This window comes from Poecilia reticulata, linkage group LG22 (genome assembly GCF_000633615.1).
Source record: "Poecilia reticulata strain Guanapo linkage group LG22, Guppy_female_1.0+MT, whole genome shotgun sequence".
Lineage (NCBI taxonomy): Eukaryota > Metazoa > Chordata > Actinopteri > Cyprinodontiformes > Poeciliidae > Poecilia > Poecilia reticulata.
Genome location: NC_024352.1, coordinates 4,159,866 through 4,182,728, shown reverse-complemented (window position 1 = coordinate 4,182,728; position 22,863 = coordinate 4,159,866). Strand labels below are relative to the sequence as shown.

The 22,863-nt window shown below is 37.9% G+C and overlaps 3 protein-coding genes across 3 annotated transcripts in view; 1 reads left to right on the top strand and 2 right to left on the bottom strand.

Moving 5' to 3' along the window:
- The window catches only part of dnaaf9 (dynein axonemal assembly factor 9), a 28,901-nt gene extending 16,067 nt beyond the window's left edge, over positions 1–12,834 (bottom strand). The window contains exons 1-25 of the mRNA XM_008398924.2: positions 12,655–12,834; positions 11,834–11,913; positions 11,600–11,725; positions 11,375–11,499; positions 9,549–9,645; positions 8,668–8,774; positions 8,491–8,568; positions 8,137–8,238; positions 7,355–7,410; positions 7,134–7,269; positions 6,446–6,527; positions 6,085–6,121; positions 5,882–5,966; positions 5,730–5,806; positions 5,605–5,649; positions 5,420–5,465; positions 4,774–4,885; positions 4,446–4,516; positions 4,256–4,303; positions 4,045–4,135; positions 3,841–3,944; positions 2,383–2,526; positions 1,208–1,293; positions 947–1,081; positions 815–837 (exon numbers count right to left, since the gene is read on the bottom strand). Of these exons, the coding sequence (XP_008397146.1) occupies positions 815–837; positions 947–1,081; positions 1,208–1,293; positions 2,383–2,526; positions 3,841–3,944; positions 4,045–4,135; positions 4,256–4,303; positions 4,446–4,516; positions 4,774–4,885; positions 5,420–5,465; positions 5,605–5,649; positions 5,730–5,806; positions 5,882–5,966; positions 6,085–6,121; positions 6,446–6,527; positions 7,134–7,269; positions 7,355–7,410; positions 8,137–8,238; positions 8,491–8,568; positions 8,668–8,774; positions 9,549–9,645; positions 11,375–11,499; positions 11,600–11,725; positions 11,834–11,913; positions 12,655–12,710 (2,149 nt within the window). The 5' untranslated portion in view covers positions 12,711–12,834. The remainder of the gene's footprint in view (positions 1–814; positions 838–946; positions 1,082–1,207; positions 1,294–2,382; positions 2,527–3,840; positions 3,945–4,044; positions 4,136–4,255; positions 4,304–4,445; positions 4,517–4,773; positions 4,886–5,419; positions 5,466–5,604; positions 5,650–5,729; positions 5,807–5,881; positions 5,967–6,084; positions 6,122–6,445; positions 6,528–7,133; positions 7,270–7,354; positions 7,411–8,136; positions 8,239–8,490; positions 8,569–8,667; positions 8,775–9,548; positions 9,646–11,374; positions 11,500–11,599; positions 11,726–11,833; positions 11,914–12,654) is intronic.
- A 247-nt stretch (positions 12,835–13,081) lies between these two features.
- LOC103458166 (GTPase IMAP family member 8-like) lies at positions 13,082–19,083 on the top strand. Its single transcript, XM_008398795.2, has 4 exons — positions 13,082–13,110; positions 14,108–14,256; positions 14,377–15,216; positions 17,862–19,083. Exons 2-4 carry the CDS (start codon positions 14,247–14,249, stop codon positions 18,560–18,562), a joined length of 1,551 nt encoding a protein of 516 aa, XP_008397017.1. The 5' UTR covers positions 13,082–13,110; positions 14,108–14,246; the 3' UTR covers positions 18,563–19,083.
- A 1,035-nt stretch (positions 19,084–20,118) lies between these two features.
- On the bottom strand, positions 20,119–22,491 carry cfd (complement factor D (adipsin)). Its single transcript, XM_008398794.2, has 5 exons — positions 22,379–22,491; positions 22,127–22,283; positions 21,804–21,945; positions 20,623–20,913; positions 20,119–20,469 (listed from the first exon to the last, which is right to left on the bottom strand). Exons 1-5 carry the CDS (start codon positions 22,434–22,436, stop codon positions 20,290–20,292), a joined length of 828 nt encoding a protein of 275 aa, XP_008397016.1. The 5' UTR covers positions 22,437–22,491; the 3' UTR covers positions 20,119–20,289.
- Positions 22,492–22,863: the final 372 nt, after the last annotated feature.

The following is a 22,863-nucleotide window of genomic DNA, read 5'->3' as shown; positions in this document are numbered from 1 at the left end:
TTTTCCAGCTACATATTATGATTTTATGGCACAATCAAGTAACTATGTTACATCCAGTTGTAAAAATGTTAGATATATCAAATATGACTTAAAAGAAATTTGATTTCAAAATTGAACATCTTAAAATTGGGCCTCTGTCTCTTTAAGAACCTCCTGCTCTTTTTGAAACTCCTCCTTCAGGAAGTCAACGTGGCTTCTTAATCTATTCTTCTTTTACCAGCGTTTCACTGAGAAGTAGCTTGTATAATGAGCTCAACAGWTGTACAATTCCACTAAGTGTTTGCTAATTGCTGTTGGCTAGTCTGAAGGAGGAGCTTTGTCCTTGAAGGCGGAGCTAGGTCCCACCAGTCATTTTGCACACTCCTAATAAAGGCAACACTCCCAACTCTGCGACAGACTGGCGACCTGTCCAGGGTGAACCCCGCCTCTCGCCCGGAACGTTAGCTGGAGATGGGCACCAGCAACTCTCCCGACCCCACTGAGGGACAAGGGTGTAAGAAAATGGATGGATGAAAGATTGGAAGAAATTTTAGTTACAAGGTGTGTAAAACGTGCAAAGCTGTAGTTACAGAAAAGGTCATTCTTCAAGCTGTCAGTACGTTAATGCAATCCAGCCAGACTTTTTAGATTTTTACTGTTATAAAAACTTGAAAACCATGAAGACTTTTTCTTCTTCACTTCTTTAGGCCYCTTACATAAAAATTCTACCAATTACACTGAACATTGTGGCTGTAATGTGGCAAAACTCATTTCAATATGCTCGCCTTCTTGATTAAGCTACACATTTTATACATGCMCTGGAGTAAATAATCACCTTCTAWATGCACACGGTCAGCACTGTCAAAAGAAATAAACTAGATTTTAACGCTATTTAAAGAAAACTTATTCATAGCTGAGCRATCCCAGCATCAGATTTTACTACTTGCAGCGTCCATGTCAGAGCCACTCTAATGCAGTTTGGCAATCTGTGAGTACTAACATTTCCTGCTGTGGCAGCTTGGAGTGTGAAGTCTTGAGGTTGTCTCTGCGCTTAGCAACGGGCGGCTCCTGGCTGTCATGCAGCTTCTGAACTCTGGTGTGCCTGGGAAAAAAACAAAAATTTAAATGCTACATTGCAACTTTTAGACAGAAATAAATCATTTTAAAGTTATTTTTAAACAATTACATTTTTATATTGGTTATAACTGGWAAACAGAAACCTTCATACATGTTTCTCTGGTTCAAGGACAGCTGTTCTTGGTCCAACAGCTGCAAGCCGAATCCAGCTTCTGGATCTTTCCACACTGGCAAAACCTACAAGAGGGAAAAAGGTTTATTGAAATTGATCTGTGTCTATGTTTTGAATAAGCATACGAGGAAAAAGTTCCAAACATTTTCCTGTAAGTGGACTAAGCTAAAAGCTACAAATGTAGATTTACATTGTAAATTACTAACTGATTATAACATCATGGTGATGAGACTAATCAGAATCAATTCCAATTTTGTCTATTATTGTGGAGCACCAAAATGGACTTCATCACACTGCAATGTACAAAGTTCAGTTTTTATTYTTGGTTAATGTGTGTTGCTATAGCAATTTGGTTATTAAAATAAAACAAAAATTTTTAAGTAAACCCAGTCAGTAACAAAAGTATATCTAAAAGTTTGGGTATCAAGTGATTTGCTTTCTCTGATATAGGAAAATATCACAACGAACATAACTACAGAGTGTATGCCRACAAATCTCAGAATAGGGATACTGATTATTTTAGTTACAGATTAATCTATTGATTATTTTGATGATTAATCAGATGAAAAACAGTGGCACACTGCAGATTTTTCAATTAAGACTTTTTTGTAGAGTATTATACATATATTAAAAGACAGCACAATTTATTTTTTAAATAGAAAATAAACATTTTATTGCCCAAAATAGAATAATGCAGCATTCCTTTAGTGAACATTTGATCATTTACAGCAAAAGATACATCTGGAGTTTAAGAAAAAAAGCTCCTGCCAACATTAAAAAAGCTCAGTCCGTTCTGTGCGACTTAATATCAATATATAACAATCTGGAGATTAAATTTGGATTACCGAATAATTATTGACTAGCAAAAGGTGCTTAAATTGTTAATTTGTAAAACATATCTTAAATGCAAAATGTATTTTTTTTTTGTCCACTTAATGATTAATCGATTACTCAATGAGTTGGTGATTACTTCAATGATCGATTCATCATGATTAATCATTTCAGATAACATCTCTAAAGTGATATTCCTGTCTTTGATAATTCCGGTTTCYTTTAGAGGTTGTGCATTTGAAGTTTTTCATTAAAAATGAACCACGTCCCAACTTCTCCAGGGCCGGCAAACGGCTGTAGAGGTTCTCGACTCGATGTCTCACCTTGGCAAAAAAGGCCTTGTAGCTCTTAGATCTAGGCTGAAGAGCAAAGAGCAGACACTGATCAGAGCTGTGCAGAGGGAACGGAAGGTGTGGGAACAGGCTGCTCTCGTACTCTACAAACAAAGAGCCCACACTGCAGGAGTCCTGGCAAAAAAGATGACACACACACTTAATGTAACAGAGAATAGGAATTTGTGAGGTATTTGTTCCCTTGTAGAGCAAATACTTCATGATGACACCTTTAAGTGTGACAAAACAGGAAAAACAGACAAAACTTATAAGTGTGCTACTGCTTTTTTCACAGCAACTTTTTTGTACCTCCAGCATTGAAATCAATAAGCTTTAAGTCAATAATGAACAGCAAACTTTTAAAAAATGTATATAAGCATACAGCGCCTTACAAAAAAAAAAAGTCTTCATGCCCTTTGAAGTCTTAATACTTTTGCCACGTCTCAGCCACAAAATTCTGTTCTTTTTTGAGGATTTTTTGTGATTGGATGAAAAACAAATTAATTTTTTCCCCAAGTAAATATGATTAAAACTGTATTTTGTTTTCTTCCACTTTACAGTTTGGCACCATTTGTCTCGGGCTGCCATATAAAACTAAATAATATACAAATTGTAAAAGTCCCAAGGGTTGGACAAACCAACATCTAATATAACATCTAACATAACATTAAAACAATTCTCAGTTACAAAACCAAACAATTTTGTTTACAGTGGCAAAGTTGGGTAGACTATGTGAAACTTTGTTTACTTTTTGTGACCAAGCTTGATAAAACCGCCTTCTTTTAATCCACTTTCTTTTAATAGACACTTTATCATTATTTAATACTATGTCGTAGTTGGTGCATTTTTATTTCTTTGTATTTGCGATTCAATTGTTTTCTTTTGCATTATCTTGTTTGTCATTCCAATTGTTGCAATCTTTCTCTGGAAAATGAAGTTGTAACTAGATGCACCGATCAGTCCCGATATCTAATTTACATTATATTTAGAATTCATAATTGCACTTTTTTAACAATTTTAAAGGTTTGTTTCAGTTTACCAAGATAGTCAACCTATTGTTTTTGTCAGTTTCAGTTTCTTTACTATTTATTTTACATTGGTTGTTTTACTTCTAATTTAACTGACTGAACAAATGACAGTTGTTTTTACATGTTTGCCCAATCTTGTGAAGCTATTGGTGTAGTGAAGTGTGCTGCACTGGTGCAGAGTTATCAAATGAATTTGTAATTCCGTACAATTATGTATGTGTTTTTTTTTTTTAAAAAGGAGCTTTTATGTATCGGTATCGGTCGATACTAAACTGTATCAGTATCGGAAGTGAAAAAAATGTATTGGAGCATCCCTAGTTTTTGTTAATCAACAAAGGTAAAAAAAAAATTCAAAATGTTGAAAGGGGTAAGTAATGACAGTTTGGAATGTAACGGAGAGGTCAATAATAAAAWTGCATACCAGGAGATAAAAGATGATTTTACGAATGTGATCCTTCGAGAGAGTGATGCAACCAAACTGAGAGTGGATGAACAGGAGTCCCTCAGAGAAAAACCTGATTTTACCTGCAGTTACAAATATAACAGACATTTAGCTTAACTGTTTAAAACTACCTGGACAGAAATRTAAAACAAAAAGAAAGAAAGTCTTCCATAAGAGGTTCACCTTCCTCAGGTGAGCAGAGCTGGCCACCAGAGAACACATAAGCAGGATCTGCTTCAGTCAGAGAATCTCCCAGATAACTGCCACCCTCTTTCTGTTTGCAAAACAGAACAAAGCATTTTTGTTTGATTTTTATCTCTTGTACATTGGTTCACATAGTAAAAACGGGCTGGGGGTAAAAAACAGAAGTAACCTAAGAAAGTAGTCTAGTTACCATAGCGAGATGCAGGGCTTGTTCTGAGTGCTTGACGTCAGATTCCATCTAAAAAACCAACACAATAAAACAATAAAAAGCCTTTTTTTTAAATATATTAACACACAAGTGAAAAACAAGTCACTGCCAATTTTTTATTTTTTAGATTATACAGGGATGTATGTTCATCAAAACACACAAACACACACACCAGCCAGCAGGCGTAGCGGGGAACATTTGCAGTCAGGATGGCGTAGCAGCTGTCTGAGGACACAGTGCCATCTACAGAAGCATAATCAGCAAAGCAAGAGAGAAGAAAGGAAAAGATGAATGACAAACCCAACGCTTGATGCAGGAAACACAGCTATTTTTAGACTAGACTCTGCTGTTCCACCGAGACTTTTGTCTTTTTCTGCTAACTCTGGGCCTCTGGATTCATATTGCTTATTTCATAAATCTAATTTGCTTTGTGGATTCAATCAGTAATCTATTCTAATAAGACACAATCTAATCTAGTGTAATCTAATCTAATATTGTACCTCTCTGCTGAATGTTGATGCTGGACTCCAGAAAAGATTCAGAGTAGAGCACGGTGCCAAACTCTCCCCTGTTCTCCTGCAGGTCTGGGATGTCTCTGACGATCAGGGAAGCCTTTAACAAAGCGCAATTAGTAACAAACACAGAGGCGAAGAATACAGGTGGAAAAACACAATATGATTTTTGGGGTCACAATTTGATTCATTATGATTTCTGCTTCAATCTGTAGTTGTGCAAAGGATCAGCACGAAGTTGCTATTTACATTCAGACGTTTTTAGCCATTTTTTGTAGTTATCTTGGGCTTTCCGTAAAAAAAAAAAAAAAAATTCCAAATGTTTACCATCGACAAAGACGGGCCAGCTGAATCTCATTCATTTTTGTAGTTTCTTCTTTATCGTGGTGCCAACCGAACACACATATGTTCCAGTACCGGCTGCCATGGTGTAGTTACAAAACAGGGGCCAATTGACGGCAGATTTGTTTTATTTATTTTTTTCCATTTAATCTGTTCGGACATTTTAAATCAATTCCAAATCTTAGTAAATGAGAATCCAGATTCTTATGTGAATTGATTTTGTTTTTGGCACATCCCTAACAGACAAGCTGTTTTGCTGAAAGCCTAAAAAAAAGATGATTCTCTAACTTACCATTTTGACTAGATAACGGCTGCTTTGGTCAGTCAGAGGAATTCCACTGAAAATTGAAGAAAATGAGCTTTTTAGATTCTATGGTATATATTCCTAAACAGGTTATTGTAAAAACAATCAACTGATAGAAAAAAAAATTGAAACGAAATATCTGGACATGACGAGTTAAAAGAGATAAAACCTACACTCCTCGATTATTTGTGGCTTGAATGCTGAATTCACACTTTGACCTTTAAAAACACATGGTAAGAATTTTAGCATGGAGGCTTGTATTTGTCACACTGCAGCAACCATGTTAGTATATTTCTACCTGAGAAGAGTGCAATAGTGGCCTAAATCCATCGAGTCCAACGCCAGAAGAAACGAGTTCACCGCATCATCTTTAGCCTACAACAGATTTCCTGATGAGAAATCGGCTCGTCTTATAGCGAACGGTGGAAAACCAGGGCGATCGCTACCAACCTTGGCAAAACTGGAAGTACTGGAGTAGCATTTTATTCCAGACAAGACCCCTTGAACCACAGCAGAGTAAATCTGTGACGCTACTCTGAAAACAAGACAAGAAACGGAACAAAACTCAACTTTTTGACATTCAGAAATATTCAACAGAAGACAGCATGAAGATCTAAAGAGAGAAACTGAGCATGAAAGATGAAAACACTTACAAGACGTCGGTCTTCTTTTGCTCTGTCATCTGAATCCCTGCGAGAGAAATACAGGTTCATGAATAAAAACACCAGAAATGCTAAAAATAATTACTACTGCTCTCATATCATAATATGCCACATTTAACTGGTTTCTTTAAGCTCGCATTGAATTCACTTTTCACCATAATATTTGGGATTTTATCCGACTAATCAAGTTTTTACAAAAAAAAAAAATTAAAAATTAAAACTGTGATTTTGCACCACCGCTTTTATAGCCAAAAAAAAAAAAATCACTTTTGGCAAAAAAATAAAAAAACAGATTCCAAAATTTCATCAATATTGAATAAGAGATTTGTTTATTTCATTCAGTTAATCTCACCAAGATACGGGGTATGAGTAGTCCCAAAGAAATATGTTCGTGAACAGGACAAAGGGCCTTTGGGGGCCACACACTGTAGAATCTGAGACAGACACAAACAGAAACAGAACGACCTCATTTGGGGAAAACTCAGAGGTGTGCAACACCACTTGTTGTTCTGCATTACATCACCAGATAGCGCCGCAGTCTTAAACTTGACTTGGACAGATGGCAGACTAGTGTGGTTATGGACCTTACCACAGGGGCCGAGTTTCATTGGCTAATGCCCATTTTACGTCACAGCGCAGCTACCATGTGCGTGACCGTCTCACAAACACAAGCTACAGTAGTAAACACATGCTAATGTACATTGTGGACTAGCAGACCGGCATAGAGTTTTTGCTTCGGGACTCGAAAAAGAATGGTTATCCACCGTCAGTGGGGAAAAAAAGATGACATAAACTTGTTGGTTCCCCCGTCCATTGTCGTGACTGATATTTTTTGAAAATCTGGCAGAAATGCTACACTAATCGACTCAGAAATACTCTGCAGAGAGTCAGTCGAAATGAAAGACGCCATGTTTACACATAGAAAATAAGCTCCGCGAGGCTTTGTTTGTGAGACATGCAGCCATGTGGGACTTTCGAGGGGTGTTTCTGGGCGGAGCTTGGTAAGGTCCATTGGTGTGCAGAGTGTCGCTGCCTCTCACCATGTGTCTGGCAGCAAAGCCCTGAGGTCCAGTGTTGCGGACCTGATGACTCTCTGAGGGAAAGTTGAAGGAAATGTTCTCCAGGTCCTCAGAGGAGGAGTGCTTTCCAAACAGCACGAAGGGCTGTCGACTTTTACTGAAACGCAGTCAAAATGATCAATCGATGGTATGTTTTTTTTAATCACAAAACATTTAGTATTTATAAAATGTTATAAAGATACCTTTTATCTGAGATGTTGTTTGAAATCAGCCCGTGACAGTAGAAAGTGCGGAAAGCCTGAGAAAGAATGACAATGCACTTTACGTCATACAAATATATGGAGTTAGAATTCAGAAATTATTGTTAAGGAACAATACTAAAGCCTAAAGCTACAACATCCACAGCTGGATGTGTTTAGAGATGCACTGATCCGATAATATCTGTTTCGGTCCCGATATTGAAAAAAACTCTACATTGGGTATCATGACAATGTGCCTGATCCATAAGGGCAGATCTAGTCAGTCTAATTCTATGCGTTGTGCTCTCTGAGCAACGCCAAGCTTTATTATTTATTTTACATTACACTTATAATTCATAACTAAACTTTCTGAACCATATGAAAGAAGATTTGTTGCAGTTTATTTTTACATGTTCGACCAAGTAAATTAGTAAATTTATAATTCAGTACATTTATGTCTGTGTTTAAAAAAAAACATTTTAAGTCAACCCAGCACCGTCTTTTGGTATCGTATCGGCTGATACTAAACCTTAGATATTGGTATCAGAAGTGAAAGAAGTGGATTGGACCACAGTTGTGTTCCAATTTTTGCCTTTAAAAATACAGTGTGACTTCATAGATATTATAATACAACAAGGGAAAAAGTGTTTTCAGTAGATTAAAATTTTTTCTCAACTCAACTGCAAACCAACATTTCTATCTGAAACTTATTAATAAAAGGCTAAAAAGGAGGTTTACTGTTATTTGAAGACTGATTTTGCAGCATGAAGTGGTCGTTAACACACCTCTCCTGCCTGAGCCTCAGACAGATCCAAGATGGAGAGATGACTCTCCAGGTCGATGCGGGAGAAGAAGTTGCTCCACTGCTTCTCAAAGATTCCCAGGTCCTTAAATCCAACATGCAAGGTGTTAATCTCACTGCATAAAATTAAACTGATGTTCTTCTCTTCTTCACATCCTTAAGGTGACAGTTGACACACCAAAAAAACAACAAAAGTCTTAGTTCGACTAAAACAATTATTGCTAAACTGAAATATCAAAAATTAACAAGTTTTGATATTTTCTGGAGCTGGGATGTGATTTATATTTTTCTTAGGTAGCGTTAAAGAATGCCTTGTTTAGAAGCTGAATTGTTTTACCTCTGTTAAGAGATGATCCAGGGACACTGGGTCGAGTCTGGTGTAAACCTGCCATAGCTTCTCACTCATATCCACAATCTATAATTACATAAAACATGGAATAAGCTACAAAACATCACATTTTCTGCCTTTTTTTTTTTGGAAACTATAAGAATTCTGACTTTGATATGAGCGTACCTTGTATTTGATGGTAAAAAAGCTTCCACCACCTATCCCTTCAAGGGCAAACGCTTGAATCAGGGGCCACTTCTCCACCATAAACACATCAAACTTCTGGATGTGCCCTAAAATATAAATAAAAACCAATAACAGTTAATGTACAGTTGTTTGTACTTCTTTTGTAATCAGATGGAACCAAACTGCTGACCCATTACGTCATCAAAACAAAACTTCCCAGCCATAAACGCATCACACTCGCCTTCTCGCGTTATACGTGTATGCAGTTGAGGACACTTTCCTAGACTTCAGTTCAATTCACAAACACTTTATTGATCCCAAAGGGGAATTAAATTTAATGAAAATTACTTTTATCTTTGCCCTTGACCCGAGGTATGTTATGCCCAGCAGCAAGTTGCAAAAATATGTTTTTCTGCTCAACAACTTTAAACAATAGTGCACTGGTACAATGTTAAAAATTTAGTACATTTCAGTAATGTTGGGGAAAATCAAAACAAAACAAAACAAAAAACAAAAAAACGATGTTATTTGATACAAATATATCGATGCATTAAAATATCTTTTTTCTCATTTCTGACAGTTTGGTTCAAAAACTTTTCAAGAGAAAGTTGGAAAAAGTAAGCAGTGATATTTTATTTTGCTTTATCAGATTTTTCAAAGAATGACTGAAAACTTAATTGTGGTATAACATAACCATGATATATATCATCGTTGTGACATAAAATAGTCCATATCATGATAGGCAATACATTTTCCTCACCTTTGATATGATGCGTTACATAAAGTACATACAAATTTGGCACTTTGGGCTGCGATCATGTTATCTCTTTGAGCATGTGTGTCATTGATGAACGTGGGGATTAAAATGTGAAGCTGCGTACCCTGGGAGCTGTAGGCAACTCCGATACGGTGGCAGTCCTGCACCATCGTGACAAAGCTGGAGATTTTGAATTCCTCCGCTGCTTCTTCGTCTTCATACTGTCAGGGGAGGTGGGAAAGTTACAGCACATTAATTTAGAGGACACAGAATGGATTAGATATCAGCTTTTTTGGAGTAAAACTCCCATGACTAATGTTCATGTCCTTATCAGGGTCTGACTGTGAGGAAACTTTGTTCTGCCTCCTCTAAGGTTTGATATTATTCAGCACCCAGTTCAACCATTGGTCACTGAAAGATGAAACTCTACATGTTTATGCATTTCTGATCCAAGAATAGGTTTTGACACTAGTTTGGGCACACTGGTCGAAAAAGAAAGAAATATATGACAGATATGGAAAGAGTCAAATACTTCACAGTAAGCAGCTGAATGCCTGATGGACCCAGACTGCTACTGTATGTTCTGACAATTTGTCGTTTTGGGAATTATGTGAGTTGAGTTCAATGTTTTGCGGGTCTTTAGAGGAAAATACATTTTTATGGTGTCTTTATTGCTTCTGATTTCAATATTACTTTTAAATTGTCCATTTGTTCCCATGCATGCTGAGGTAAACAAACAGAATAGGATGTTCCAGATGTGAATATTTAAAGCTCAAAAACTGTTTTATGACGACAAATCCGACACAATCGGCCTGACTGWGAACATTTTTCTTTGTCGTTTATTATGATAAGAGTGAAGCAATTGTAAACAAATTTACTGGCTAACATAACTGTTAGCGAGGGCAATTAAGAGCACAGGATGATAGCATTACTCTTTTCAGTTCATGAAAACTTCCTGGTCTATTCCTGCTTGAACAGCTTTAAGATGTGACTTTTTTTTTTTTACAAATATTTATGCTAATTTGTTTGGATTTGAGTCTTGTGGGGGGTTCTTTTGTTTTTTATTTAATTCTTTTTAAAATTCCTGTCAGTCTGTCTGGCGTGCCAGAGGCCATTTTCCATTCTACTGGGAAATAAATATTTATCCTATTCTGTTAAAACCAGAATAAAAACTGAAAGGAAATGGGGTTGCTGCTTCAGTGACTGGCTCATGTATTTTCACGCCAGTCTTTAACCGTCCCACAATCTCAGCAGCTAAACGTTTTGCCATTTTTCCAACAAAACAAAAAGGCCAGAAAAATGAAAACACACTTTTCTTATGGATAGTAGTGACCAAAAGACACCATAATGCACTGGCAACGTAGCAACATTCTCATTTATGCTAGGGATGATGTAAACAATGCAAAACATAGACTATGTACCTCTATGTGCAGATATTTCACATTAACTGGCATGTGCAAAAATGAGTAGTGAAATAGTGATCATACGGATCACTATTTCATGCATATGTTTGCATTATGTAGAAGGGAGGTCTTGAGCTAGATCCACCCTGGCGTTTTGCACAGCTGAATGGTTGCCACGGAGATTAAAGGATTTCTCAAATATACATGAAAGAATCCAGGTATGTTTTTGATGAGGGAATAGCATTATAACATGATGCAAAACTCAACAAAGTCAATTTTACATAATACTGCCTCCTTAAAGAACGGCTCTCTGAAATGCTTATCTTTCTATAAATTCATCCGGAATTTTTGATATGACCTCATTTTATTTGTTAAGAGTTCATTTATACCTACTTCTGCAAACTATTATTCATACTAATAAACCTTTGAAGAATTATGAGGAAGTCTTAAAACTTCTATTAAGGTTCATCTGTGCCCACGTTAAGGACGCAGGAAGTAGAAAACTTTCACAAATGCCAGATCTCTCAAGGAACAAAACAGTTGTTACCTCAGCCTCCGTCATGCAGTAGAGCTGCAGGTTCCTCCAGTGTGACACATAAGGCAACAGGTAACTGTAGTTCAGCGGGTTGCAGTAGAGTTGGACGCACTCTGCCTTTATCAGTAGAATCACGTCTGACAAGTCAAGACAACGGATGAGTTAAAGGCAGATTTAAATCAAGAACAAGCAAAACAAGACTGGGGGGGGGAGGAAGAAAAAAAAAAAAAACCTCACCGTCCAGCATTTCCTCAGGAAAGTCATCAAAGGCATGCTCCAGGTTTGGCTGATTCCGTTCATACAGCCCATAGAAAAGGTATTTTGCCAGCTCTGTGCATCCCTCGTTATATCTGCTGTCTATTCCTGTTTTTGTCAAAAACATGTTACAATTTGTTAGCCTTTTTTTTCTTGCAAAATCAGACATGGAGCCAATATAACCTTGGACCAGAATGTATGTATATGTTTACATACCAAGAGAGCACAAAATGCCATCAGGGGTGACTGAGTCTCCTTCGCAGAGCAGGGCTTGAACTTGACGCAGGCGAGAGCAACTGTAAAAAAGAATACAAAAGCTATTAATTATGCAGAAATTGCCGACAACCACGAACATTCTCTTTGTGAGACTCTTAGACGAACAGCTGGTCTTGAGTCAGAAGCTTCTGCAGGTACACTGTAATGCAGATGGCTACAGAAGATCCTTGCTACCTGTAGCCATCAGCATGTACTACAAATTAATAAAGTTATTCTGAACTGGACTGAAGATGGTTCTAAAAAGCATTGACACAGGGAAGCTGAATACAAATGCAAACTGCACTTTCCAGATTGTATTTGTAAATAAAATTATATATATATATATATATATATATATATATATATTCAGAAATATTATCTATATTTTATTGGTCTATCACATAAAATCTTAATAAAATACATGTAAAAAAGTTTAAGTCTATGACCATTTTTCTTTTTTACAAGACGTAGTTCTCAGTGTCGTTTTGGATTAATACTTATTATTTACAATTCTACATTTACTTAAAATACATTTTTATCACTATACAAACAAGTAAATATTCTTATGTTACTGTTAGGTGCCTTTACTTGTACGTTTAAAGCATCATTGGGTTTAGAGAATGCTAGCCAAGCATTTTATACACACATAAGCGTTTACAGTAATTAACATCAATGCTAATGGAGTTCCAACGGACAGCGGTTGGAGCTAACGTTAGCCTGACTAGCTTGACAGCTGTAGCGAGGCTTTTTTTTCCGTCAACACAACTCGATATAAACTGTACCTGACAGCGGGGTTAACTCCGGACAATTTCCCGTTTACTCTGCGTATACCGGCCATAGCTGTGCCTTGTCACAGAGCACAAAAATCAAGCGAACACTGTTGGGTTTTAACGTTTTCAGGCCGACTTAATACATATTTCTCTCCATCACCCTGGAGAAAGTCCACACAAGATGGCATAGCAACGGAGCGAACCATTCGAAGCACGGGGGTGTAGACGGAGGAAAYGGGTTTATTTCTTGGTGTTTCGTGTTCAAAAAAGCTAATTATTATTATTAATATTCACACTTTCATAATTACTTTACAAATGGTTCCAAATTAACCCTAAATTTTAATTCTAAAAGAGCAYTGTTGATTAACTTAAACATAAATTTCCCCGTTTTTATTTYGTGGTATGTTCCTTCAAGGGGCCCTTTTGCCAGCTGCAGGCATCAGCTGCGGATGATGGTGCAATCCCACAGTAATGTGCAACAATTGCTGATATCATTCGTTGGCAAAGAAACAAAAGTTCTCGTGTTATGCAGACAYAGCTGATTATATCTGCTATTAGATTTAGCCTATGTTTTGTAATGGCTTGTAGGAATTTAGAAGAAAAAATTACTGTCTTTGCTCGATTTTCTTCTTTCACATGTCTAATGCAGAAAATCTCAATAAAATCCCTCGAATGTTATCAATTTAAGTTTATTTGTATAGCATATTTTAGAGACGAGGCAGTTCAAATTGCTTTACATAATAAAGACATCATACAGCCATCAATTATGAAACAACTAAACACTACATTTTGTCAAATGCCATCATCAAAATATTCAAACAAATGCACATCAAATATTACTTATTACTAATCAGAGGCAACTCTGAGATGGTGGGGTTTTAGCTTTGATTTGAACAAATTCAGTGTTTTGGCTGTTTTGCAGTTTTCTGGAAGTTTGCTCCATATTTGTGGCACATAGAAGCTGAATGCTGCTTCTCCACTTTTGGTTCTGTTTCTGGGGATGCAGAGCAGAACCAGAAGACCTGAGAGGTCTAGAAGGTTGATACAACAACAGCGGATCTTTAATTGTATTGTGGTGTTAAACCGTTCAGTGATTCTATTCTCTGAGCTACCGGGAACCAGTGTAGGGACTTTGGGACTGCGGTGATGTGCTGTACCTTCCTGATTTTAGTGAGAACGTGAGCAGCAGCGTTCTGGATCAACTGCAGATTGATATTTTTAGGCAGACCAGTGTGGACACTGTTGCAGAAATCATTACACCTAACGATAAACGCATGGATGAGTTTCTCTAGATCTTGCTAGGATATAACTCCTCCAATCCTAGAAAAAAGACTGACTTTATAACTGTCTTTATGTGTCTTTTTACAAGTCAAAAGGTTTGAGGAGTATGAATACCTTTGCAAAGCAATGTAACAAGTAGAAAGATTTGTCCTGGGCTAAAATGGAAGTTCTTTTGTGTTCACAGGCACGAGGAAGAGCCACACTCTGTGGAACACGCATGCTTGGTATGCACTTCCTTACGAGCAGGTGGAATCAGGAAGACTGCTTGCAACGGAGCCAGTGTATCTAGTTTCAGCACTCAGGTAGGCTCATATGGAAAAGACATGTCTCAAKGTGAGTTGATATTCTCTGATTTCTAATTTCAAAACACGTAATTTAGTAATAACCCTTTTGAAATGTGGTTACTTGGTGTCACTTCCACTGACTGACAAGTTGCTATGCTTTGCTTGACAGACGGATTAAGCAACACAAAGCATGTGATGGCAGTCATTGCCATGGGGGAGGAATGGAAGTCCTTGAAATCTTTGCTCCAGAACAACTCCGGAGATAAATGTTTCCAGTCTACCTTTAGCTCTCCGGGATCCAAACAAGTCTGTGACTTGGTGATGGATTCGCTTTCAATCAGCTTGCACTACAAGGACTTCAAAGAAGACATGCCAGATGAGGCCATTGGTCAGATCATTGATGGCTGCTTCAAGTCTTGCTCAGGTGGAATCAGCGCATTCCTACTGTTGATCCAAGGCGGCTATTACACAAAGAAAGAGAGAAGGATGGTYGAGATCCTGCAGTCGCACTTCGGAGCGGAGGCTTTGAGATTCCTGGTCATCCTCTCTGTGGAAGATGGGAAAGTCACCGACACGCTGGACGACACCCTGCTGGACTTGATAAACGTGTGCGACGGCAGATACTGTCGCATCACGTCGTCCACAGCAAGCGGCGGTCTGCATGCATTGGTCGAGATGGTGAACAACGTGCGCAGCGAAAACAGCGAAGCCGGTTACACGGAAGCCATGCTGGAGAAATCAAAGAGACGGTGTGTGGAGGACTCGGCCATGAACATGCTAAAGCAGAAGGCGCAAGAGGCGGAGGAGAAAGAACAGGTTTTTATGGAGAAGGTGAGAAAAGAGGAGGAGAGAAGAGCCAAGGAATTGGAGGACCTGAAGGGAAGACATGCAGAGGAAAGAAGGAAGGAGGCAGAGGAAAAAAAACAACATGAAACAGACAGAGAGAATATTCAGGAGGCAATGATGAGCCACAGATCCATGCTGCAGCTGCAGGCAAAAGCACCTGATGGTAAGAGTCATCCCTCAGGTTCCTATACGTTTCTAAAAACAAAAAAAAWGTATRAATATKATGAGACGTAGCTAAAATAAACTCATATTATTTAATTTCCAAAATACTTGGAAAGTTGTGATATTAACTGCTACTTTWAATTTTTGTTATGACATTGAATATAATTTTAGATTTTTGTGTATATTTTGTCCAGGTTGACTTAAAATGTGAGCTAWTATTGTTACAGGTTAATTTTCTAAGCTACAGAAGAGAAATTATGAGKGATGCAGTAGTTTGAAAATTTGAGCCGATATCGATATCCGATATTAATACTGCTGTTCTGGCAKTATTTACCGATATCATCTTTATCATATCTATTTCCCTACACTTTTGACGCTGTGAAAAAGCTTCCAACAGTTTCTTGTCGTTTTCTTCTTCGTGGTTTGCACCAGTGGGAACATCCGGTGGTTGATGATGTCACTCGTGGGATGCGAAAAAAGTATTTACACTACCATTTTGCGAAACAGAGTGACCAAATATGGTCGCTCTATGTGAGATAGTTCGACAGGCAAGAGATGCCAAAGAGCAAAACCACAGAAAAGTACATTATTATTTTTTATCGGCTATAAGTCAATACAAAAAAAGGTGAAATCATGGAGTGAGAAACTTTCTGTCTTGGGAAACTCCCTGTTGGATTTTGGATCCTCAAGCTGCAAAAGCACAAGCAGCCACTTAGGGTTGTAGAAGTCTCAGGTGGGACAGGAAGCAGTGTCTCCTGCCATGTTTTCAAATGACTTTGGCTCCTCTTTCCCTCCTGCCTAATGACCTCTCCTCTAGAAGGCATCAGGCTTAGGGAGCCCTCCCTAAATGTTTCAACATTCCCTTTCGGCTTTTTTTTATCCTAACAACTTTCACAGGATGTTTTCCAGACAGAGATTGGATCCTGAATTGATGTTCGTGTTGTCATTACGGTGTTGTTACGGAACTAGTTCACCAAGGGGTAATTTAAAAAAAGGTTGGCAAATCTTGCATTGCATAGCTCAGCAACTAGAGGGTGTTAACACTGAATTTCTTTTCAGGCTTCTGTGTGAGGCTACAGTTAGAAACCTAAAGAAAAAAAAAAGACTGTCACTGGGATTTAAAAGGGGCTACTTGCAGGGTCTCTTAGCCAAATTGAAAAATATGATCTACTCTTAAATGACAGGGTGTGTTAGTGTCAGTAATTATCAAGAAGCTGTAAAATAAACACGGAACCCAATGTGATTTCTAGTCAAAGTACTTCCTTGTTCCAAGGAGGCTCAGGAGGTGGGTAGAGTTTTTGGAGCATTGGCAATACTGACTTCAGTTTCATAGAATGTATCATCTATGTAAATACAAATGTAGATTTCATACCAATGCATTTCTGTTACAGTTTGTTCAAATAAGTGAAAAATCTAGGTAAGTCCATAGTAACACTTTTGAACGTAGGCTTAGTTAACATGTTGCATGTAGCTAATATGTAACCTAATATGTAGCTAATATGTAGCCTGCAGTAGCTAACTCTCGGTATCTTTGCTTAGAGTAATGCAGATTTGTTGGACCTGGAGGTTGAAGCTAATAGATAACAGCTAAATAAAACCATCTAAAAAAAAAAAAAACAACTCCAATCGCTAAAATGTCATAGCAATTTTTGTAAATACTATGTTATAAACATTTAGACTGTCCTTAATTTGCTTTGGGCTATTTAGAGAAAAGCCAAGAATTATTTACATTCTGAAGTTACAGTACACCAACAAAGATTTTCCTGTGTAAAATGTGTGCAGTAAAAGCATTCCTTGTCAGGGTAACTCTCTGATAAAAATGTAAAGCAGTGTAAGATCACTGCTGTTCAAGTTAATTTGTTTCATTTTTACAATGCCTGACATTTTCGTTAGGGTTCTTAATCTAACCAGAGATATTTTACAGGTGCTGATGAGCCTTAGGCCTTCAAAGAGTTTATAGAGTGGGTTGATTGATCTTTCTAAGGGTGTTTTCACAGTCTGATATATTCGGTTCAGTTGGGGATGAGCCATTTCTCCCGCTAACGCTAGACACCAGCGTTTATTTTGGTTGTATTTACCCACAATGCCCTGTGCTACAGTCCGCTTCCTGCTTCTGGAGTGATCTCCAGTCCACTTTGCTTTCATATTTGCATTGGAACTCCGCTACACTTCACTTAAATCAAACCAGAACCTATAGGTTTGTAGGCGGATCAGAGTTCGACTGCAAGTTCCCACCTCCCTAAACGAACCTGACCTTCTAGGCAAACGAACTAGAGTTGGATTAAAGTAAACTAATCAAGTCTGGTGTGAATGCACCCTAAGTTATCATTAGGTAAGAGTGTGTGCCTGTTAGCTTGTTCTGTGTGTTGCCCTGAAATTGACAGTTGGCTTGTCCATTGCAGGTACAAGCGTCATCGGGTATACCCCGCTTGTCACCCAATGACCGCTAGAGATAGGCACTAGCCTCTTCGTGACCTTGCAAGAATAAGTGGATGTCTCTTAATGTTTTTGTGATGCTTAATAATTGTCTCTTACTTTTCACTGCAATTGTTGGTTCAATGGGATTTTTTTCCCCTTTATCTCTATTCTCTCATCAGATTCTTAGCATTTCTTTTGACAGTAACATTTTTCTGTTTTATCTTTGAGGTGATAAGACAAAGAAGATATCTGTCGTTCTGTTGGGCCTCACCGGCAGTGGGAAGTCCTCTGCTCTCCAGCTGATCCTAAACAGAGGAGCCAATCTATACTCGCTCATTAGCTCCAGTCACGACCAGACCCAGCCAACCGTATCCTGCGAGAAAAAGGAGATCTTCACAGGTGGGAAGCAGTTTGTTCTAGTGGACACCCCTGAACTCTGGGATGAAGACGGGGTTGAGAACATGGAGCTGGTGAAAGACTGCCTGGCACTGGCCTTACCTGGACCCCACGTCTTCCTGCTGGTGCTCCAGGTGGGCCGCTTCACCCAGGGAGAGAGCGAAATGCTCGGACACGTCCAGAGGATCTTTGGACGGGAGGTGGCAGAGCACATCATCGTCTTGTTCGTTCATTTCAACAGCAACCAGCCCAAGCCTCTGAGGATCAACGACTACGTGACCAGAGCCCACCCGACCCTGCAGGGTCTTGTTCGGAAGTGTGGAAGCCGATTTTACGAGCTGAACGTCACAAGGTCTCAGAGTGCTTTGAGTTACTCCCAGACAAGGGAGCTGCTCTCGGGGATTGACAAGCTGGTGGCGTCGCACGGGGACCGAGCGTACACGGTGAAGAGGTTTTCCTTACAAGAGCTCCAGGAAAGAAACAATGTGACTGCAGAGAGGAAAGAAGGAGCGTATTTATTAAGAGATAGTTAATTTCCCCCATGTATTGAARTGGGGAAAAAAAGCTGTGCATTAGAAATTTGGAGTAAAGTTCCAAAAAAAATGGTCCATCTACCAATAGAAATATATATTAGTTCAAAGCTGTGCATAGATAAAGCTTTATTTCTGACCTTATAAGAAACCCAATAGCATTGGAAAATGCAAAGGGAAGATCAATTAAATTGCATGAATTCTTTAAAGGAACAATATTAGGTAAAATCAACTTTTTTTAACTTTACAATGTTATTTCCTCATCAAAAACATACCTGGTGTGTTGCTTTGATTCTTTCGTGAATGACTTCAGAAATTCTTTAATATCCATGGCAACCAATCAACTGTGCAAAACCCTTGGTTGGACCTAGCACCGCGTTTCAGAAAGAGCAGGAGTTTTTAAAGATACGGAGACCTAATTTCAAGGCTTTAAACTATAAAGTCAAATTTCATCATATTTGACAAATRCATAATATTTTATAACAACTAAAGGTAACAGTAACTTGATTGTGCTATAAAATGGTGATGTGRCWGRRAMAKWSATGTCCATTAATTGAGTTTATTTGTACAGCACATTTCAGCAACAAGGCACTTCAAAGTGCTTTACATCATAATATCGCCCTTTTGACTTTCTAGCTGCTACCGGTTTCCAACAGGTTTTCAAAAGTTGGATAAGCAACAGAAATGTATCTTTRAATGAGGAAATGTCACCAAAATCAACTTTAAATAGTTTTTTTTAAATGTCAGTTACCTGTAATGACAGAAGAAATGTGGAAACATGTAATGGTGGTGGTTTGTTTGGTTTGTCTAAGTAAGAAAACTCACATTATTGGTGTGCATGTCTACTGAGCCAGGAAGGGAGTGAATGATAAAGTACATCTGCTCCTCATTTACGTCTGCTTTGCTTGGAAGGGTTTTTTTTTCTGCTTTCTCTCAAGACTCTGAGATTGTGTTGTTGACATCTGGGTTGTTAAGAAACATAATTCTTGCTTAAGAGGCATTCCTCAAAAACATCTGCAGAAAAAGAAGAGTTATCTGGTGTACTTTTTATTGCTTTTTTGATTTTTTTTTTCTTAATCCATTGTACAGCAAACAATAAAAACATATCATTCCGAATGTAAATCACTTGTCCTGTTTTGGTGCTTTCCTCCATAACTGCAAACTCACATTACTCTTTTTCTGTGGTTTAGGGAATCTTTCATGTTGATCAACTCATTTTATGTGTTCCTTCTCATCACGGGGTTTAACACACAGTACTTGGCAAAAAAAAATTCTGATTCTTTGATGTTTTTTAATATTTTGCACTGTAAAGGAAAGACTTTAGATTTTTGTCTTTTTTGGTGTCTATCAACTAGGACATGCCAGTCTTAAGTCTCTGTCTCTGACAGGTTTTCTTTTACTTTGTCTACTGCTTTAAACCAAAGAAGTGACTCATCATATAACAAAAATAGAAATCCGTCCTCAAAGTATCATGTTGCCAGCAGAGCAATTTGAACGTTATTTAAAATTTCACCTCTGTTTTCATCTGTACGCRAAARAAAGTTGAATGGACATGCATATCTTTGCAACAAACATGAAACGGTGACAAAACTTTATTCTTTGTTTTWAAAAAAAGTGAGATACACAGGTGAAATTCATGAGATTATACATGTTTGCAGTATATTCACAGTGCTAGAGTCAGAATTCATAACCTCGTGGCTCAACACTGTTTCTTTGTGTGAAGTTTCCCTTTAACTTGCTTCCTGTGGAGCTGCAGCCGGCTGAGTGCCCATGGTGTTGTCTATCCAYTCGGTGAAGTGGGAGATGATGGTGTAAATCCCGGGCTTTTTAATTTGGCCGCACTTTTTCCCTCCATTGGAGGTGATGCCAACCGCGATGCCGTTGTAAAGCAGAGGACCGCCAGAGTCACCCTAAAGAAATGGAAATGAGCAGGTAAGAGTGGCTAATTGTATATTTTTTAATTTTGGGAGATCATGGGGTTGTTAAAATTGTGYAACTGAAGAAATCTTAAATGTTTTTGTTTTGATTTAAGGGGGGGCGGAGGGGTAAAAGCTACAACTCACATCACAGCTGTCTTCCATTGCATGAGAGTGAACACAGTCCTCTCGACAGACTTTGTGGGCACATATCATGTTGTTGGTGAACTTTCTGCCAAAGTAGTCGGTGCGCCTGCATTTAGCTCGGTTGATCACTTCGATGACCACCTCTTTGAGTTTGTCCGGCCTTGATCCCAGGTTGTCCAGCGACCCCCAGCCAGCCGTCTCAACCACCGCGCCCGTGTCGGGGTTTGTGCCTCCYRCTCGCAGCAGTTCGACGGCCCTGATGGCATTGGAGGCGTTGAACGGTCGGTCCAACTGTGAAAATATCGCAAAACATTTAGATGTTTTTATTTGACATAGTGAGATTAAATTATGTTTTCAAAATGCGTTTTTTGGTTTAATGTTACATTTATTTACATTTTGGACAAGTGTTGCACAAAAAATTAAGTACGTCAGCCAGAAAAAAAAATTATTTAAAAAAAATGCATTTGTAATGGTTGTTTAAAATTATTTTAAATAGATGTTTTGTAATATTACAACACAGAGACTTACTAGCTGTTCCGAGTACAACTAGAATGGGAGGATTTATTGAATCTCTGTATTTATATGTCAAAGCATAAATTTATAATGGCATATTAGGGCCATTCTAAACAGAGATAAAAGGAGGAAATGATTGCCAAAAAGCTCAGRAATCTGGAGTTTCAACTCAAAGATTTTCTAGAAAAATAACTTAGAAATTTCTGAGTTTCAAAAGTTGAAAATTTGCCAGAAAAAATATATAATTTCGAGATTAATCTCAGAAATGTTCTAAAAAAAAATTCAGAAAATGTATGATTTCCAAAGTTGAAAAATTGTCCACTTCAGGAAATCTACTGTTCAACTTTTGAAAATCAGAGTTTTTTCTAGAAAATTTATGAGATCAATCTGCCAAAAAACTCAGAAATTAACTTTTTTTTTTTTACTTTTTTTTTGCCATCTACAATGGCTCTAACATGTCATCACATGTATTGAACTCATGGAAGTGCGTCAAAAAATGCTGTAGGTTGATGTTATTACTGACCAAAAAACATAAATGGGAGTTCTTAGTTATATGTTTCTAATAATAACAAAAAATAAATGTTTCTGTATTTGACCTGATGAATGTAAAAAAAATTTATTGATTCTAGTCTATATCAAACAAAACTGATGCTAAATTTTAGGTTTACCTTGATTAAAGCAATGTCATTATCATAATTTTCTATGCTGAAGTCGGGATGGTTGTGTAGCTCCATGATGTCAAAGGTTTGCTTTGTATCTTCAGCTTCACTCAGAGAATGGACGCCCAGCACCACTCTCCTTCCATTTGCACTGTACAAAGACAAAGATATTGAGAAAGAAAATGAACAAATATTCAAAATAATTGTAATTGCTAAAAATTGCAGAGCAAATTCCTCCACAAGAAGAAAAAAACCCGCAAATGACAGTARACATTTACAAAGAAATGCTCGTCTTCCATGCTCGTCTGGTGGTTAGAAGAAAGTTCCCTCACCCGTTCGGCATACAGTGTACTGCAGTCATCACCCACTGATCTGCAACCACAAATCCCCCACATTCATGCTTCAGCGTGTTGCCCTCTGGTACCTGGATGGAGGCCATGTAGGGTCGAGAGTGTGGCACTGCCTCTCTGCCACCGATTATACCCTCACCTGATGGGATTTACAAGCATATTTCATAGCTTTTAAAATTATTCAAAATACAACAATAACTCAAACGTAAATCTGTAAAAAGTCTTRAAACTCACCATGGGGAATGAGGGCAATTAGAAAAAGAGCAACCCCAACAGCTAGTTGTTTCTCCATGGTACTGTTGTAACTAACCCCCAAAACCAGAAACGACTCTTTTAAAGCCTTCCTCCCGAAAGAAAGGAAACATAAATTAGCAGGATGTTGTGCAAGAGAGAAGTGGAGGGGGGTGCCGAATTCCTTCTCTTCTCTTCTCTTCTCTTCTCTTCTCTTCTCTTCTGTTTTTTTTTTTTTTTTTGGAACAGCAGGAAAACATGAAAAGCTGATGAAATGTTCTGTTTCTTCTCAGTGAGGAAAAACCTCAAAGTTGTGTAAGATACAAGCATAGCAAAAATCCCATTAGTGGAACATGAAGAACTGTGGACACGATATCTTGTTTTGGAGTCAATTTATTAAGCTGTGTATAAAATAAAAAGAAGATTTTGTTCTGGATTTCTTCCAGTAAATACAGCAGAATACAAACAAGGAGCAAGACTACGTTTTT